The sequence below is a fragment of the Dipodomys merriami genome, unplaced genomic scaffold (assembly GCF_024711535.1).
Source record: "Dipodomys merriami isolate MVZ:Mamm:240054 unplaced genomic scaffold, mDipMer1.0.p SCAF_97, whole genome shotgun sequence".
Lineage (NCBI taxonomy): Eukaryota > Metazoa > Chordata > Mammalia > Rodentia > Heteromyidae > Dipodomys > Dipodomys merriami.
In genome coordinates this window covers 4,191,301-4,210,024 of record NW_027206590.1, presented here as the reverse complement: position 1 = coordinate 4,210,024, position 18,724 = coordinate 4,191,301, and the positions used below count along the sequence as shown (strand labels likewise).

General features: G+C 52.2%; 1 protein-coding gene across 1 annotated transcript in view; it reads right to left on the bottom strand.

Moving 5' to 3' along the window:
* Tom1 (target of myb1 membrane trafficking protein) overlaps positions 1-18,724 on the bottom strand; it is a 35,880-nt gene that overhangs the window by 10,277 nt on the left and 6,879 nt on the right. The window contains exons 2-7 of the mRNA XM_070014495.1: positions 8,426-8,510; positions 5,337-5,415; positions 3,935-4,084; positions 3,538-3,672; positions 3,291-3,437; positions 1,396-1,512 (exon numbers count right to left, since the gene is read on the bottom strand). Coding sequence (XP_069870596.1) covers positions 1,396-1,512; positions 3,291-3,437; positions 3,538-3,672; positions 3,935-4,084; positions 5,337-5,415; positions 8,426-8,510 — 713 coding nt within the window. The remainder of the gene's footprint in view (positions 1-1,395; positions 1,513-3,290; positions 3,438-3,537; positions 3,673-3,934; positions 4,085-5,336; positions 5,416-8,425; positions 8,511-18,724) is intronic.

The following is an 18,724-nucleotide window of genomic DNA, read 5'->3' as shown; positions in this document are numbered from 1 at the left end:
ATTCCTGCTTTACTCCCCACCCTCACCCCTCCCGTGTAGGCACCCCTGAGCAAGTCAGCTTGTTAGTCATAATGACATGGAGACCTGCCCTTGAGGTCTCAGGCCTGGTGGGAGGGCAACACAAAACCCGAAGAACACACTGAGCACTCCGCCCCTCAGGGCTTCTGGTGACTCTGGGCCTTGGTTGGGGGTGGTTTCTAGTTTTCTCCATGTCTCTCCTATGTAGTGTCCTCCAAACACAGCCTTTTCTGCTCTAATGGCTCTTCAACTCAGGACAGGATCATGGGAATAACATGACACACAGAAATGAAAACCAATAGTTCCCACCTGCCTTACCTATTTGCTTATCTTTTTTTTTTTTTTTTTAAGTCAGTCGTGGGGCTTCTGGGCTTGGGCGCTAACCCTGCACTCTTCAGTAAAAGGCCAGTGCTCTACCGCTTGAGCCACAGCACCACTTCTGGTTTTCTACTGGTTTATTGGAGATAAGAGTCTCACAGACTTTTCTTCCCAGGATGGTTTTGAACCATGATTCTCAGATCTCAGCCTCGTCAATAGCTAGGATTACAGGCACGAGCCACCGACACTGGTGCCCGGCCTATTTGCTTATCTTAAAACTCACTCTGTGCTGGGTACTGGTGGCTCACACCTATAATCTTAGCAACTCAGGAGACAGATCTGAGGATTGTAGTTCAATGTCAGCATAGAAAGACAGATCTCTGAGATTCTTTTTTTTTTTTTTTTGGTTGGTCAAGGGGCCTCAACTCTGGGCCTGGGCGCTGTCCCTCAGCTCTTCAGCTCAAGGCTAGTGCTCTACCACTTGAGCTACAGCGCCACTTCTGGCTTTTTTTTTTTTTGCTTATGTGGTGCTGAGGAATCGAACCCAGGGCCTCATGCATGCAAGGCAAGCACTCTACCACTGAGCCACCTTCCCAGCCCATCTCTGAGATTCTTATCTTCAGTTAACCAGCAAAATCCAAAACTGGGGTGCTGGCCTTGAGCATAAAAGCCGAGTAAGGGTATAAGGTCCTAAATTCAAGTTCTAGTACCAGCATAACACAACGAAACAAAATAGGACAAAACAAAAGAGACACCCCACACCGCTCCATCCTTCCTGCTGCCCACGTGCAGGTTTTAAGGAGTGGAAGTCCCATGTCCAGAATTCATACACATGAGGAAATTGGAGCAGGAGGTACTATTTTGTTCAAGCCAGCAAGTACTATAGCTGAGATCTGAATTCTAATCAATTTGAAACAGTCCAAAGTCCCTGTTTATAATGCCTTCCACTGCTCCAGGAATTCCAAGTGAGCCCTGAAGATTGCCCTGTGGGCTGGGGAGAATTTGTATGTGGCAGATAGGGAGGGCGCAGCAGGGCCTGACGGGAAGCTTTTGGCTCACCTGTAGCAGCTCCAGGTCTGAGGGCTCGGCCTGGGTGGGCACCAGCTCCGTCAGCATCTCCGACATCACCCTCACATTCCCGTTCACCATCTCCAGCTCACTGCGCAGCTTCCCGATCTGAAACACCACAGTGAGGAGAGAGAAGCTGGGATCTGGAGCCCCTGCTGCTCCCAAGAACAGAGCCTGGACCGATGGTCGGGTAGAGCCCCCAGGAGCCTCCTCACCAGCACCCTCTCCAAGCAGCCTCCCTCCCAGCTCCCAGGCACAGCGTGTGCTCCATCAGAAGCCAGCACTGGGCTTGCCATGCCCCACCACCCTTCACAGAAGCTCTACCAACCATGGCCATCTCCACACCAGGAGCTGGATGCAGGAAGAAGCTAAAAAGAGTGCAAGCTGAGGGGAATGAGCCACTGAGTGTGGCTCCAGCTAAGGTGGCAGTTAATGAGGCCCTGGGGGTGAAGGGTCCTCCGAGGGAAGAAGGCGGCTGCAGGCGCCTGGTCTCCCTCTCTCTCTCTCTCTCCTAGGAGGACTGAGATTTGGTTTTACTTCTGTTTTTTTTTTAGTGTCTCAGGCTCACCCAAGGAGGGTCCTAGGGCTGCCACCAACTCTGAGCAGGAAAGATTCACTTGCTCCAATGGTCAAGAGCCGCCCAAGTCCTAGGCCTGGGGAAATATTGCCCGTGAAGCTGCACAGTGTCCTCAGAGGTGAGCGTGAAGAGGTCACTGTGTGGTGTCTATGGGGTGAGCGCTATGGGCACCCCATGCATGACCAGGACGACACCAAGAGGGGGTTCCCAACATTTTGGCCAGGTTGTTCCCTTAAGAACATTTCTTATCAAGTCAGCTCATGGATCTAGCAGCCAGAGAACTATATTTTGAGAAATGTGAGTATATTCTACATTGTGTGATGAAGTTATAATTGATTTCAGAATATTATTATCAACACTATGCAAAAGCATGATTGTGATCTATTGACTTTGTTTTGGTGCCAGTCCTGGGGCTTGAACTCAAGGCCATGGTGCTGGCTGAGTGCTTTTCTTCAAGGCTAGTGCTCTATCACCTGAGCTACTGTGCCACTTCTGGTTTTTGAGTGGTTAATTGGATTAAGAATCACATGGGGACTTTCCTGCCCCGGCTGGCTTTGAACCATGATCCTCAGATCTCAGCCTCCTAAGTAGGTAGGATTACAGGCACACATGTGTGCACAGGTATCCTCATGTGCCGGGCTCCACTCCAGCCTAGCCACATGTTGAAGTCCACAGTGACAGTATCAAGCTGCTGGCATGGCCATGGATGTGCCTCAGAAGGCAGAGTGGCTTGGTATACCACAAACAGCTCAGAGCCACCAGACCAGCTGTCACTCCTCCAGCTGCAGGAGGAAGCCGAGACTCAGAGAAAGCTTCAGCATGCTGCTTGGACCGAGGTAGGCAACCCTGCAGAGCTAGCTAGGGGGCAGAAAAACTAGACTTATGCTGAGTCTCAAAGCTTTATGGGTCTTTGTGGGGAGCACCCAGGGGCAGTCCACGTGCTATTATTTGTATAAATGTTTTACAACTGTTTCTGGTCAGAACCCCAGTTCAAGTGAAACAGCATGTTATGCAAAGTGGAAGGGAGCACCTGGCGGGCACTTCCTCTTCACGGTGCTGCCCAGAGGACTCCATGAAGACCTGCTCAAGTCAGATGAAGTACAGGACAGTGCCTGCGAGGAGTCACACAGACTTGAGCTTGAATCTCAGCAGACTCGGACGATCTGTGTGACTCTGGCTGAATGAAGGTACCCCTCTGAGCCTCACTCTAGGGGTTGCTGGGATGATGAAGGGCAACTCCACACACAGTCATGTCCGTACTGCCAAGGGCCCCTTCCCAGCCCAGACTTCTGCCCAGGCCTGTCTGTACCTGCTCGGGGGTTGGTGTGATGGGTGTATCATTAGGAAGTATGGCCGGGGCAGGCGGAGGGGCAGTCTGCTGGTTCAAGTCTCCTCGCTGGCTGGTGTCAGAGCCCACGGAGTTCTGTCCTGATGGTGTCTCTGATGTGAACACGGTCTAGGGCAAAAGACAGCTGATAAGGCCTTGTGGGAGGGGCCTCAGGCTGGCTTGTCCTCCTCCCCCCCACCCCCCGGCTTGCTAGTGGTCTACCCCTCACCCTTTGAGGGGTGTGGATGGGCGACAGCATGTCCAGGTCAGTCATGGGGAACTCCAGGCCCTTCCTCCGCAGGTCCTCGTAGACGGCAACGACACCTGTCAAATCGGGCGAGCTGCGGAACGCGTCAGCCCAGGACTGAGAGGGACAAGGGGACATGGCCGGTAACCGCTGCTCACCTTCTTCCCTGGGAGCCCACCCCATCCCAGCACTCTCTCTCTGGGAGCAGAGATTCGTCCCGACCTCTTGTTCCTTGTTTTACATGCACAAGCCTTACTGCACATGTATGGTGACCATCCGGCCACTGCTCACCCCAAAAGGAAAACCAGCTCAGACACGGCCCCGGGGGGAGAAAGCAGTACCCACACCGCCCTCCTGCCCCCCTCACCCCAGTACGAACCTGGATGAGATTCAGCACCTTGTCGTGCACGATGGTGGGGGGGTTGTTCTTGGGCAGGATGGTTCTCACGAGCACGCCCTCCACGAAGTCCTGGCTGGCCACCAGCACGTGGAAGCGGTGCCCGCAATTCTTCACACACGTTTCCAAAACCTGGAGGGCAAGAGGTGCGTGAGAACAGCCTTGCAGAGGACAGGAAGTGTGCAGCCACATGGAGGCCCAGCAGAGGGCAGGGGACGTCCCCAGACAGCCCCTGGAGGAGGGAGGGCAGGAATGCTGGGTTTGGCGACTGCTGCCAGGTGAGAAGGGGTGAGTCGGCCAGAACTTTCTCCCCCAGGGTCGTCGGCACCACTGGGTCCTGACTGGCCTGGTGCGGAGGCGTGGCGGCTCCCCAGTGGAAGTTGAAGACAGCCTGAGCTTTCTAGTAGTCCATGGTGAGGTGGAAGACTGTCCCTTGTGTTCCCTCCCACTGCCAGCCTGCAGGAGTTGCCCTTGCTTTCCAGTCCACCTGGACCTACTGCTGTGGGAAGGCTCCTCACTCCTGGCCCAAGGTCCTGAGGTCAGCATGCCCACCAGCCTGGCCTGCACACAGGGCTGGCTTCAGTGTTTTGTTTTGTTTTTTTTTTTTTGGTCAGTCATGAGGCTTGAACTCTGGGCTTGGGCACTGTCCCTACGCTCTTCAGCTCAAGGCGAGTGCTCTACCACTTGAGCCACAGTGCCACTTCCGGTTTTTGAGTGGTTTACTGGAGATAAGAGTTTCACAGACTTTCCTGCCCGGGCTGGCTTTGAACTGTGATCCTCAGATCTCAGCCTCCTGAGTAGCTAGGATTACAGGCATGAGCCACTGGCACCTGTCTCTGGCTTCAGTGTTGATTGCAGTGAGTACTGTTAAGATGTCGAAGTGCTAGGTAGTTCCCAGTTCCCCTGCGCACACGCCACATCCCCATTTGGCCTGAGTTTACTGAGCCTTTGTCACCTGGCAGGCTCTTTAGCCTGGGTAATTCACATCAGTGGTTTTGGAGGGAAGTGGCCTCAGCTCCCTATACAGGGGGTGGGGAGGACTTTCCTGGACAGCTTCTCTCTCTCTCTTTTTTTTTTTTTTTGCCAGTCGTGGGGCTTGAACTTGGGGCCTGGGCACTGTCCCTCAACTCTTCAGCTCAAGGCGAGTGCTCTATGGCTCCAGTCACAGCGCCACTTCCGGTTTTTGAGTGGTTTACCAATGGTGTGACAGGACAGACTTTGCCCATGGCAAAGTCTTCCTGCCTAGGAAGACTTCCTGCCTAGGCCTTGAGTGAGGAGACAAGGGTGGACATGAGTCCCATGTGGCTTTCAGGAGACGGGTTCTGCCACTGGACTGTCTGATAGACGGATGGAGGGACGGACAGATGGAACAACAGGCACTTACTGTGAGAGCCAGCATCACCTCGTGGAAGTTCTTATTGCCCACGATTCTCTTCTTCACTGCTCGGAAGGCATCTTTGGGGCTGGGCAGAAGGAAAAAGGCAGACATGAACATTTCTTCCTCAGCATTGGAGACACAGTATGGCAACTTGGAGGGGGCTGGCCCCCTCCCTGCACAGGCTGTGATCCATGTCCTGCTGCCCCTCCCCAGCCTATTCAGGAGGGGCCCCTGCTCCAGGCCCACTTTGTTGCTAAAGTATAGGAATCTAAGCCCCCTCTTGGAGCACTCAGGCAAGATTCCTAGGGAGGGGTTTGGGGTCTGCAGCCTTCTCATACCCCAAGGGGCTTCTCTGTCCAAGTGAAGACAAGGCTGAGAACTACTATTGTGCACAGTGGTCTAATAGCCCAGCCTGGCCAGCTAATCTGCCCAGTTATCCATCTCTCCACTCAGGTCTTACCAAGTACCCATGTGGGCACCAGGCTAGAAGCTGGGACAAGAGGCAGACAGACACCAGGCTTTTCCCCCAGGGATCTTGAACTCCAGGAAGACAGAGGTATTTGAAGGGGAAAAAGCAAGTTCCTAGAGAGGAGTATGTGGGAACAGTGAGCACTTCTGAAGCGGTGGCCTTGTAACCGAGCTCTGAGAGACGGAAAGGATGGGGAGGGGCCAGCAGGGCAGAGCAGCCTGGGCCATGCCCTGGGATGGGAGGAGGGAGCAGGAGGAGGCCATAGAGTGTGGAAGAGAACCAGGACACTCAGGGTCACGGGGGAGGGCAGATGCCTTAGAGCGCAACAACAGGAAGCCTATGGCTGCATGCTCTTCCTCTACCTGTGCTGCACCACCGCCACCAGCCTCAGCTCTGCACAGGTGGAATCAGCGATGCCAGAATGCTCAGGCCCTGCTCCCATCCTCCATGTCTCTAGTAAAAGACCTACTCCTATAGGAAGCTCCCCCAGGGCCTCCAGTCTCTAGGTGTCCTGGTATGGGACGCTAACCCTGGCCGCCCTGGTGGAGAAGACACTGCCTAGAGGTCAGGGACAATCCTCTGGACCCCTTCTCTCAGCAGGGCCTGGAACACTGCAGGAGCTGGCGATACTTGTCTAGGCTGGTGAGTGGCCTTTTGGATCTGTCCTCTCTCTGCCTGTTGAGGGCTCCATTGGGAAGTACAGGTCTGACCGAGGTCCTGGACAGGAGTACAGGCAGAAGCATGGCCTGGGGAAGCAGGTCCTGCATGGGGTGGCACTGCAGAGGCTAGGACTGCAGTGGAGGGGATGGGCAGGCAGCGGGTTGGGGGGGTCTGGTCCAGAAGAAAGAATTACTTCTGCCGGAGCATTCCTGGGGCAGCTCCTCACCCTTTTCTGGCCCCTCCTGGAGGCAGGACTATGTGTGAAGGCATTGGTCTTCGGGATGGCATGTTGGGAAGCTATGGAAACTGAATGAGGTGGGCGTAGCGGGAAGTCATTAGGTCATGGGGATGGTCATGCCCCTCCTCAACCTTTTCCTTTGTTTATGGTACTAGGGGTGGAACCCAGGGTCTTGCACCTGCTAGGCAAGTACTCCACCACTGAGACATATCACCAGACCTCCTCACTCTTCTTTTGCTTGCTTCCTGGACATGAGTTGAGCGGTTTGTTCTGTCATGTACCATTGCTGTGTTGTGCCTGCTTGCCTCTCCACAGGTCCAAAGCAACCTCTGAAATTGTGAGTCAAAATAACCCCTTTTTCCTTTTGAGCTGATTACCTCAGCTAGTCAGGTGGACCACTTCGGCATTCTACTGGGACTTGTTTCAGATAGTGGAAACAGTGCTGGAAGTGGACTGTGTGCCACTGCTGTCACCTGCTATTCAGCTAGAGCACAGAGTGTATGACAAGCAAGCACAGTGTATGACAATGTGGAGACTCCACTACACACTAAGGTTTAGATAATGAGCTTGGTGGGAGTCAAAGGTCATGCCTGCCTTTGCCCACTGCTGGGTCTCAGATGCTGCGTGCAGTGTCTGGAAGATCCAAGGTGGCGTGGAGCCTCAGCATGGCTGAGGATGGTTCTGATGGGGCCAGGCCACCACTGCCCTTTCCTCATGGACCCTGTCTTACTCCAGTGGGGTGTTCTTGTCCCCCACCCCTCTGCACACACACAGCCCCACCTGGTGATGGGGAGCACTCTACACGGGTGGGAGACAGCACAGAGAGGAAAACGGGGTCCTGCTCTGACGGTAGATTCTTTTACCAGAATGGAGGCCTCTGGCTGCATTTCCTCCCGGTTGTGGCCACACTCTCACAGATCCTTCCTGGATTTCCTGAGATAATAGTGACCCTCATGTCCCCTCTCTGGGGCCCTTAGGCACCCAGGCTTTTGCTGAGCTTTGCCTTTGAGGATGAAGACCTAGAGAGGTAAATGATCTTGTCTGAGGGCTCCTCACATGGTTGGTCAGCAAACAACCAGAGGTCAGAAACTTAGACCCAAGGCTTCCCCACACCCAGTGCCCTGGCAGGGTTCCTGGGCACTGGGCAGAACCATGGCTCACATACTGAACTTCCCAGTGGATGCCAGCTCTGATTGGTCCCTCTGCTCTGCTTCCCTGTTACTGCCTTCCACATGTCCTCTTCCTGCCCTGCTGGTATCAAAGCTGAGTGGAAGTGTGCTGTTGCTCACTGAAAAGCTGGCCATCCCTAAAGCACAGTCTCGCCCCCTTGGAGTGCTGAAGAGCAACAGGAGACCACCTCCTCATTATGAGAATTCCCAACTGGCTTTGTCCCCGAGGAGTTGCTGCAGCAAGCTCAGATCCAGGAGGCCTGGGCTGCTGCTGGGGCGGCAACACAGGGAGGGGCTAGCTGGCCAGCTCTCTACCCAGGGCTTTAAACTTTATATCCACAAGTGTCTCATCTACTTGATAAAGGGAATGGGCTGATCATGGTCCAACAAGGTTTAAAATGTTACAGTATGGTGGGGTCAACTTGGTGGCGACAGTAGCGGTGGGCTTGGGTGGAGTTCTGGCTGGAAGCAGGTGAGTCAACACTGCCGTGGGCTGTGGGCAGCAATGGCAGACCATCCCCGCCTGTGTTCCTCAAACCTCTCCTCCAAGGGTCCTCACCCTTCCTCGGTTTCGTTGATAATGTCGCAGATCTCCATGTTGAGGGCCCAGTCCTCGCTCTGAAGGGAGCCATCTGTAGCTTTCTCTGAGAAGAAGAAATCATAAATTACATGGGTGTTGGAGTCTCAGTTGGACTCAGGAGAGCACAGAGTGTGATGTAATTAATCTTGACTGTCAACTTGACTAGACTGAGAGACACCCAGTGGATTAGCTAAGCACATCTTTAGGTATTTCCAGAGATGATCTAATGATCATGAGGGCTCTGAATAGATGTGAATAGATAGTTGGGAGGTGGAGGAAACTGTGGAAGGGGGGACCTAGCTGAAGGAAGGGGTGAGTGGGAGGGGGTGTGTTTCTGAAGGGTGGATTTGCTTCCTGGCTGCCATGAGATGAGTAGACTCTCCCCCTTGTCCCTCCCTTCTGTGATGTTCTGCCTCAGCTTAGGTCAAAGCAATGGATCCAGCAGACAGGCTGAAACCTCTGAAACATGAGCCTCCTTCAAGTGATTTCTCTCTGGCATTTCTTACAGCAATGAAAAGTCTGACACACTGAGAGGTAGGGTGCAGGGCAGGAAGACAGAGGGCAGAAGACAGGATGCTTTCTGGGAACCCAAGACAGGCCAGTTTTACCAAAATAATTGAATTTGTTCTTGGGCTCTCTACTTGCCATGGGAGGCTGAATGGAACCCCGTTGTTGCACAAATGAGAAAACCTTGGCTTAGAGTTCCACAAGTGGATGATTAGGACAAGAACTGGGACCGGCTTAGCCTCAGGGGGCTTGTTTTTCACATGGTGTCAGAGGTAGCATTTAAAAAAATTTTTTTATAAGATCACAACATATATAAAATCACATCTTGAAAATATATATATATATATATGTTTCAGAGACAGGCTCTCACTTTGTAACTCAGGCTGGCCTTGAACTCTCGATCCTGTCTCAGCATCAGTCCTCCTGCCACACCCATTTTATGTTTTGAGTTGGTAACATTCACATGGTCCAAAATGTAAATCATGCTAAGCTGGAATGCAATGACTCCCCAGCGGGTGCACCGTAAAACAGTTTTCTCCATAATCTCCCAGGGACATGCCATACCTAGGGAACAAAGACTACTCCCAATGGATCACCTGGACTCCTGTCTCTCTCTCTCTCTCTCTCTCTCTTTTTAAATTGTGAAAATACTGTACAAAGGAGTTACAATTACATGGGCAAGACAATGAGTACATTTCTTATCAAGCATTGTAGCCTCCTCCTTTGTTTCCCTTTCCCATCCCTTCCCATCCTCCCCCGGCCCTCCCACCCAATCCTCCCTGCCCCCTCCCCGCCTCACTAAAGTTGTAAAGTTCGTTTTTAACATAACGACTTGTACATCTCATTGTTGCAATAGGTCCACCTGTATCCCTATTTAACCGATTTGTTTTTCCCCTTCCCCTCCACAAATTATACCGACATCAAATACAGTGAAAGCAGGGGTTATGCTGTGGGGGAGGGCTCCTGTCTCTTTTTGAGCCATGGTTTCTGTCTACAGACTGGCAATTGCACAGAATGGGTATACAACGACTGCTGGTGACTCCCCTTTTAGTTGATGTGAAAATCACACCACCTAAAATGAGCCACCGTCTTAAAGCTACAGTTCAGTGGTGCTTGGTAGTCACAATGCCGTGGCACCACCACTACTTCTGTCTGTCTCTACTACACTCATGCTGGGATGATTCTTGGCTGAGAGCTGCACATGAGGAGTCTCAGGGCCCCCTCAAAGCCAAGGGCAGCAGGGCATGATGGCACGCACTGAGATTCCACCACTCAGGAGGCAACAGCAGGGAGGACTGAGAGTTCAAGTTCAAGGCTAGACTGGGCAACACAATGTGTTTGAAGTCAGGTAGATAGCTAAATCCAGGATCTTTGTTGAGATATGGTTAAGGTGCCATACTGGCACCTTACCTCTGTGAGCTCCAGTATGAGGCACTGAAAAGTGCTGGTGAGTGACAAATGCAGGAATGGACTGTGCTAGAAAGTTCATAAATGTTTTCTATGAATGAAGTGCCACCCTTCACTTACATGCAAGGCACGTAAGTCAGTCCTGTATTAAACTCAGAGCCTGGGTGCTCTTCCCTGAGACTCTTTGTGCTCAGGGTACTCTACCTCTTGAGCCACAGCACCACTTCTGGCTTTTTCTGAGTTTACTGGTGATAAGAGTCTCACAGACTTTCCTGCCTGGGCTGGCTTTAAACTGTGATCCTCAGATCTTAGACTCCTGAGTAGCTAGGATTACAGGAGTGAGCCATCAGTGCCTACCTATAAGTCAGTCCTTCTAACCACAAATACCCACTGTCCTTCCACTTGCACAAGCATCTAAGTCAGTCCTAACCACAGACACCCACTGTCTTTATACCATCTTGAGATGTGTCCTCATGCAGACCAGTTTGGCCGCACTGACCACAGACACTTCTGTATCCTGCTTCCACAAGCTACTTTCCATCCCATCCAGCACCTGCATGCATTCTCACAACACTCAGGTAAGATCCTGGCTCCAGAGGTGGTGCTACACATTTGCTGGCCTCTGTGGCCATCCTGCTGGGCTCAGTGCACCTGCTGATAGGCCAGTCTGGCCGGCGATTCCTGTCCTGCAAGGCTCTTTTGACAGCATTGGGTGAGAGATTGCTCACTACGGCCCAGTCGTTTATATACTAGGCCCATTCTAGGCACTAGGACACTTGGTAGACAAGAAGGACACAGTCTCAACCCTATGCTGAGACTTAAGATAGACTTAAGAACATTTTCCACCCAGGTCTGTCAAAGGACAAGGAGGATCAGAGGTCTCTGTGTGACTGTGGGAGACTTGCTTCTCCAGGCTGGTGGCCCATCCAGCAGCCATGCTCCTGGCAGGCTGGGTGGCATAGTCTGCCCTGTGCTTCTGAGCCCTTGACTTTGAAATTAGCCTGGCTTTCAGTCCTACCAGTGGATCCTGCATTCAGGACACAGGCCAGGCAGCTGGAGCAGCAGGGCAGTTGCTTTACCTCTAGATTACAGTCAGGGCAGGAGACTAGGAAGGTCTTCCTTCTGTTAAAAGACAGAATCCTTCCAACCATAGACCTTTGCTGGTGCTGGCTTTCCTGTGCTCCACTCCCCACTTTCACGGACTCACATGGAAGAACCAGCTGTGCTGAGCAGTGTCCGCTGAGCAGGGGTAGCTGTGGACAGACTGGGGCAATGGCTACTCAAACACCAGAGCCTGCTTTTCTCCTGTTGGCCACACCTCGGTCACAGTGGGTCCAGCTCAAGTCTTTTACTGGGCCCTTCCCCGGCTGCCCCCAGCCTCTCCCGTAGATCGCGCCTCAGCCTCCTCCCTGCTCCTGCCTCACTCCACCCACTAATGTCCATGCTGCCCCAGGGACCAAGTCTGCCTGGGCCCAAAACTTGCAGAGTTCCCCTGTACTCAGTCTGGACTTACCATACCTAATATTTAGCTTCCCAAGTTATATCCCCCATGTCCTCCAGCATCATTAGCTGTTCATATAAAGACTGAGATTAATGCTCACCCCAAGAGGTGTACATTACTACCGGTAGAGGACTGAACCTTGAGATGGGGGCATCTACCAGTGACGTGGTCACAGATACCAAGGCAAACTCCTATCAGTGTGTGCGCTGCCCGCCTCCCACAGGGGCCGGGAGTTTCCACATGGCCAAGTGTCTTTCCTGACCCCCATGTACTTGGCTCTCCCTAACCCCAGTCACCTGCTTCCTGCAAGCCTCTCAGGGGTTGCCTGCTCGGCCCCTCAGTGCTGCCTAGGGTACCCTGGAAAGCAGGGGCACCTGTCCTCCCCAGGGAGGTGGCCAAGGTGCTGAAAGGACCCTGGTGAGTCGGTGGGTGTGGAGGCCAGGCCAGGCCACTTAGGGGGAGCCACACAGAAGCTGGAGATGTGGGGGCCAAGCTGGGGGACTTCCTCCTAGACACGCACACACACACACACATGTATATGTGCATGGGTTTGTATGCCAGTACAGGGGCTTGAACTGAGACCCCCTACTCCCACTTGGCTTGTTTGCTCAGGGCTGGCACTGTACTGCTTCACACTTGAGCCATACTTGCACTTCCAGCTTTTTGCTGGCTTTTTTTTTAAATTATTGGCTCACATTGGTTACATGGAGGACTTGGTTATCATGTACTGTCGACGCTGTGTTCTTATCCGTGTCATCCCCTCCATCACACTCCCTTAAGGACACAGTTTTAAATTCACAGGAACCTGAGGATATGGGCATGCTCTGTGTTAATTACCAAAGTAATTCAGCTTGCTATTTTAAGGAAGGGAATAAAAATGCTGCTGATGGTCATGAGTGATTCAGAGAAAGAAAACCGACTCCCTGACTGGGAGCTGTGGGCCTTCAAAGGTGGCTGGCAGGGAAGCGCCCTGGCCTCCAGCCGTGTGGCAAGAGCATTGGGGGGAGGGAGGCGCGACTGCAGACCTCCACTGACTGCGGCCCAGGGCTGGCAGAGTCCGATGGTTTCAGGTCACTGGGCACCTGTCTGTCCAGCACCTTACCCCTCTCTGCATTGGGCCTGGTACAGACCTGTCCTGCCCAGGAGGCTCCAGGTATTCTGCCTGGCATGAGGCCTACAGGCCTTCCCTAATGTAGATTTAGCCTGCTTGGTCTCCTCTCCTAACTCAGGCCACCAGGAAGGCCCAGCCCTCCAGGTCCCATGTAAGATCAGGGTGAGTCTGCCTGCCTGCCTCATGGTGGTGACTTTTAACTAGTCTGTGCACCAGCGGGTGGAGCAGGGGTGAGCCCAGTGAGGCCCACTGTGACTCAGCCAAGGGGAGTGCGTGGCCACCTAACACCACCATCACCTAGCTGCACTTCAAGCGGCTGGTTCTCTCACCTATACCTCCTCAGTGGTAGTCTGGAATCCTGGTCCTAGGGGAGCTCTGCTCCGCCATGCTCTGGAGAAGGCTGTCCTGTGGGTGCTCAGTGGAGCTGTGGACAGTGTTGTGGGTATGCCCACTGCCCACCTGCTGCCACGTGGGCCATCTCCCTCCCACCTGCATGTTCCAGCTGTGCCCAGTGCTCTTGCCGCATGGCTTGGCTCTACTTCAGGCCCTGTATCACCTGCCCTGGCCTGCACCATCACCTCTATACACACAAACCTGCACCCTTCTTTGTGCAAAACCATCCCTGGTCCTCTGTTGCCAAGGGTTACAAGCCTAAATTCTTCAGGATAGTCAGGACTGTACCCAACTTCCAGGCCATCTTTCACACCTGTGGCACCATGCGCAATGTCATCCTTCATGGATCAGACATCCACTCTGCACAGGCTGGCCAGGCACTCTGGGTAAACCGAGCATCTGACTGAGACGCACTCATCACTCACAAGGTGGATGATAAAAAACTGGGAGGGGGGGGGCAGAGAGACTGGTAGCTTGAATATGCCATGTGGTTTATAAGTTACAGATCATAGACTTGAACCCTATGATGTCTAGGTCTCAAATCCACATCTTCTGTGTGGCATCAAACCTAGGCCTAGCATAAGCTAGACAAGCTTCTACTACTAAGTTACATCAACAGCCCTTTTTAATTTTTCTTTTTTGTTGGTCATGGGGCTTGAACTCTGGGCCTGGGTGTTGTCCATTAGTTCTTCAGCTCAAGACAAGTGCTCTACCACTTGAGCCACAGTGCCACTTCCAGTTTTCTGGTGGTTAATTGGAGATAAGAGTATCAGGGACTTTCCTGCCCCGGCTGGCTTTGAACTGCCATCCTCAGATTGTAGCCTCCTGAATAGCTAGGATTACAGGCATGAGCCACCAGCACCTGGCTCAGCCCTTGTTTTTTTGAGACAGGGCCTCATCATATACCTAGGCACTCAGAAATGAACTCCTCCTGCCTCTGAGTGCTGGGATCACAGCCACACCACTGTGCCCAGTTCAGATCTTTACTTTTAAATCATGTTAATTTGCCTCTCAAATAACTTGTGTGTCCAGGCCTAAGAAAACACTGGTGGGGGGTTGGGAATGTGGCTTAGTGGTAGAGTACTTGCCTAGCATGCATGAAGTACTGGATTTGATTCCTTAGTACCACATAAACAGAAAAAGCTGGTGCTTTGGCTCTCGTGGTAGAGTGCTATCCTTGAGCAAAAAGAAATTCAAGAACAGTGCCCAGGCTCTGAGTTCAAGCCCCAGGATGGCAAAAAAAATACTGGTGGACAAAACCAGAGGTTCCAGTCTCAGCAAATGTGCAGTCTGGTGGAGGTCATGCCAGAAAGGGGAGAGGGTGAGGCTGCTATGACAGAAAAAGGAAGCCCTGAGTCACTCTGAGGGTTAGGACTGGGGTGCAGGATGAGTTGGCTGAGCCTGGCTCTGGCCCCTCCTTCCGCACCATGGCAACAGCATTGCAGAGAACAGGGACCAAATGAACATGATGAGCAAGCACTGGTCACAGCCTGTATGTGACCCTCATCGTGTGTCACCCCATTGTGTGTCCACAGCCTGTGTAGAGAGGAAGTGGAGTGGCAGCTAAAGCTAGCCTTCCCTCCTTTCCACTTGGCCACTTCCTCTGCTAGGGACGGACTCTTCCTAGGCCCACCTGCTAAGCGGACAGCAAGGAGAGGGTCCTTATGTGTTTGTAGAGTGATGGACTGACCTTCCGGGAGGAAGAGCACGGGTGTGCTGTCAGAGCTGACAAAACTAGGAGCTGTCCTTCAGACTCGTAGCCAGGAAACAAGAGCCTCTGTTGCTCTCCTGTTGCTCACAACTGAAAGTAGCCTGGCTTTAGATGCCACAGCCCCAGTTGTTTCTGCTGGATGCCTGTGCTGTGGAACCTTCAGCTTGGATCTGAATGGTGCTGATCTTTCCTGAAGCCTGTGGTTGGGAACTCAAGACCTGGGAGCAGCCTGGCTCTCCTCATAGCTCAGCTTCCTGCCTGCACCCCCTAGCCTGGTGGCCAATTTGTCTCTCTGTTCCTCCTATCAGGCTGCCAGCTCCTCTAGGGGGCAGATTATGACCCCTGAGTGGGTCAGTTCTCTCTACTGGGCGTGGCCAGTGGAACTGACCACAGAAACCTGCAGGACCTGCTTGCTGAATGACTGAGTGATGGCCTTGGCCACATTCCGCACAATGCACCTCTATGCTACTTTATTTAAGGGACGGCTCCCTCCCTCAGCTCTTGCTGACTCCTTAGTGGCTGCGCTGTGGAAATTCTAGTCTTTTCTTCCACCTGACTGCCCTTGGAATATTTGGAAAAAATCCCATATCCATTTTTTTTTGTCAGTCGTGGGGCTTGACCTTTGGGCCTGGGCACTGTCCCTGTGCTCTGAAGAGGTGAGTGCTCTACCGCTTGAGCCACAGCGCCACTTCCAATTTTTTAGTGGTTTATTGGAGAGAAGAGTCTCACGATGTTCCTGCCTGGGCTGGCTTTGAACCGTGATCCTCAGATCTCAGACTCCTCAGTAGCTAGGATTACTGGTGTGAGCTACCAGCACCGGGCTCCATTTTTTTTTTTTTTTTTGGTCGGTCCTGGGGTTCGAACTCTGGGCCTGGGCACTGTCCCTGAGCTCTTCAGCTCAAGATGTGCTCTCTACCACTTGAGCCACAGCACGACTTCCAGTTTTCTGGTGGTTAATTGGAGATAAGAGTCTCAGGGGCTTTCCTGTTCAGGCTGGCTTTGAACCTTGATCCTCAGATCTCAGCCTCCTGAGCAACTAGGATTATAGGTGTGTGCCACTGGTGCCCAGCCCATACCCTTTTTTTTAGGGGGGGGGTTGGTTGTGGGGCCTGCACTCTGGGCCTGGGCACTGTCCCTCAGCTCTTCAGCTCAAGGCTAGCACTCTACCACTTGAGCCACAGCACCACATCTGGCTTTTTCTGCTTATGTGGTGCTGAGCAATTGAACCCAGGGCCTCATGCATGCAAGGCAAACACTCTACCACTGAGCCACCTTCCTAGGCCCCATATACTTTCTTAATGCCCTCCTTCCACCTAACATCTTTACACCCAGGGATGGGCCAATCAAACAGGATCTCTGCAGTTGTCATTACGTGCACTGAACCCTGGAGACAAGACCAGCTGTGCAGGTCACCTGCAAGGGCTGGTGGGAACTTACAGTTGCTGGCACTGAACGTGGGGTCCAGTGGCCTTGTCGAGACCACTGTCATTACATTTACTAATGCCACTGTGAGCAGCCAGGGCTCCCTGACTGGCTGCTAGCTCCCTGTGTTTCACTTTTGCAGTCTCCATTTTTGCTACTTCTGACCACTTAGATACAAGTGGCTCCTTAGGGAGACTCTGCTTTTGTCCTCTTCTTGTTTTTGTTTTTGGTGCTGGTCTTGGGGCTTGAACTCAGGGCCTAGGCACTGTCCCTAAGCTTCTATGCTTAAGGATGGTGCTCTACCCCCTGAGCCATGGATCCACTTTTGGTGGTTAATTGGAGATATGAGTCTCCCAGGTTTTCCTGCCCTGGCTGGATTTGAACTATGATCCTCAGATCTCACTTTCCTGAGTAGCTAAGATTACCAGTACCCTGCAAGGCTTACTCTCCTGAGAAACCCAACGCTTGTGTCTGCAGCTGAGCTTCCTGCCACCACCAGGAGGAGGCCAATATGTATGTAATGGGCAAGATACAGAAGGGGCCATTATAAAAAGTTCATTCCAGATGGACACCTTTCCATCCCAGGAGAAATCTGTAGGTCTCTTTCCATATTAAGGGGCAGTAGCAAGGCAGAAAAACTAGAAGCACATGATGTGTGTACCACTGTACATAGCCATTTTACTTCTCCACAGCTGGGGTAACAGGAGTACATGACCATGCCCCCAAGCCATTGGTTGAGATGGAGTCTCCTGAACTTCTTTTCACCTGGCCTCAAATCATGATCCCCTTATCTCTGCCTCCCGAATAGGAGAAGACAGTTTTTTGTTTTTGTTTTTGTTTTTGCCAGTCCTAGGGCTTGAACTCAGGGCCTGGGCACTGTCCCTGGGCTTCTTTTGATCAAGGCTAGCACTCTACCACTTGAGCCACAGAGCCATTTCCTGCTTTTTCTGTTTATGAGGTACTTACTGAAGAATCGAATCCAGGGCATCATGCATGCTAGGCAAGCACTCTACCACTAAGCCACATTTCTAGCCAAAAGGCACTTTTTAAGCATAGTGTCTATTGAGCACAAAGGAAACACCAAAGCAAATGTTACTACAAAAATGTCAGCCACAAAATGACTGAATATTTTAAAAGTTACATGCATACAGTAGCTGGGTTTTCTGTTTCCGTTTTCCCCAACCCCCCCCCCCCCCCCTTCTCCCAGCCAGTAACTTGTCTTGAAGCCCATTTTCCAAATGAACAACTCTTTTCAGACACAGCCTGGAAAATTCCATCCGTTTCCTAAGTTGCTGAGCTGCCCTTCCTCAAAACCCTGGCTGCCTCTCCCCTGTCATTTTTTAACCACAGGCCACAAGAGAAACCCTAAAATACCATACAGACGCTATTGCTTCTGCAACCTACATTTCTCTAGCTGATGTGAGGAGCTACAGGACCTCACCCAAGAGACTTTTCTTTAGATGAAGGAGTTTCCTCAGCTTCTTCCAGGAAGCAAGGACACACAGAGAGGTGTGAGGGGGCTGCAGGCCGAGGTTGCAATCCCTAGACTGGGGAGGGTAAAAGCTGTTACTGACAACCCGGGAGCTGGATGGAGAGGGGCTTGCATTAGCTAGGGTGCTCCCTAACATACACGCATACGCACGCACACATACATGCGTGCGTGCACACACACACATACACAATGTGTATGGATTTTAACTTTTAAGGAATCTATTCATGAGGCAAGTCTTTATCTGGACGATAGACCACCAGATTGGAGACCTGAGCCAAAGGCAGCTCAAGTGTGAGGGCAGTGTGCTGGCAGGACTCTCTTTTGTTCTGGGACATTGTCTTTTGGGATTTAGGCATTCAACTAATTGGAAAAGGCCCACCCACATTATGGAGGGTGATCTGCTCTACTGAAAGTCTACCAATTTTTAATGTTAATCTCATGTAAAAAAGGCCTTCTTGCCAGCGCCAGTGGCTCACACCTGTAATCCTAGCTGCTCAGGAGGCTGAGATCTGGGGATCATTAGTCATGGCCAACCTGGGCAGGAAAGTCTGTGAGATTTATCTCCAATAAACCATCAGAAAACCAGAAGTAGTACTGTGGCTCAAGTAGTACAGTGCTAGCCTTGAGCCCAGAGAGGCCCAGCAACAGCACTCAGGCTCAGAGTTCAAGCCCCACGACTGACAAAAAAAAAAAAAAAAAACAAACAACCCCAAAATGGATAATGTAGCCTGGCC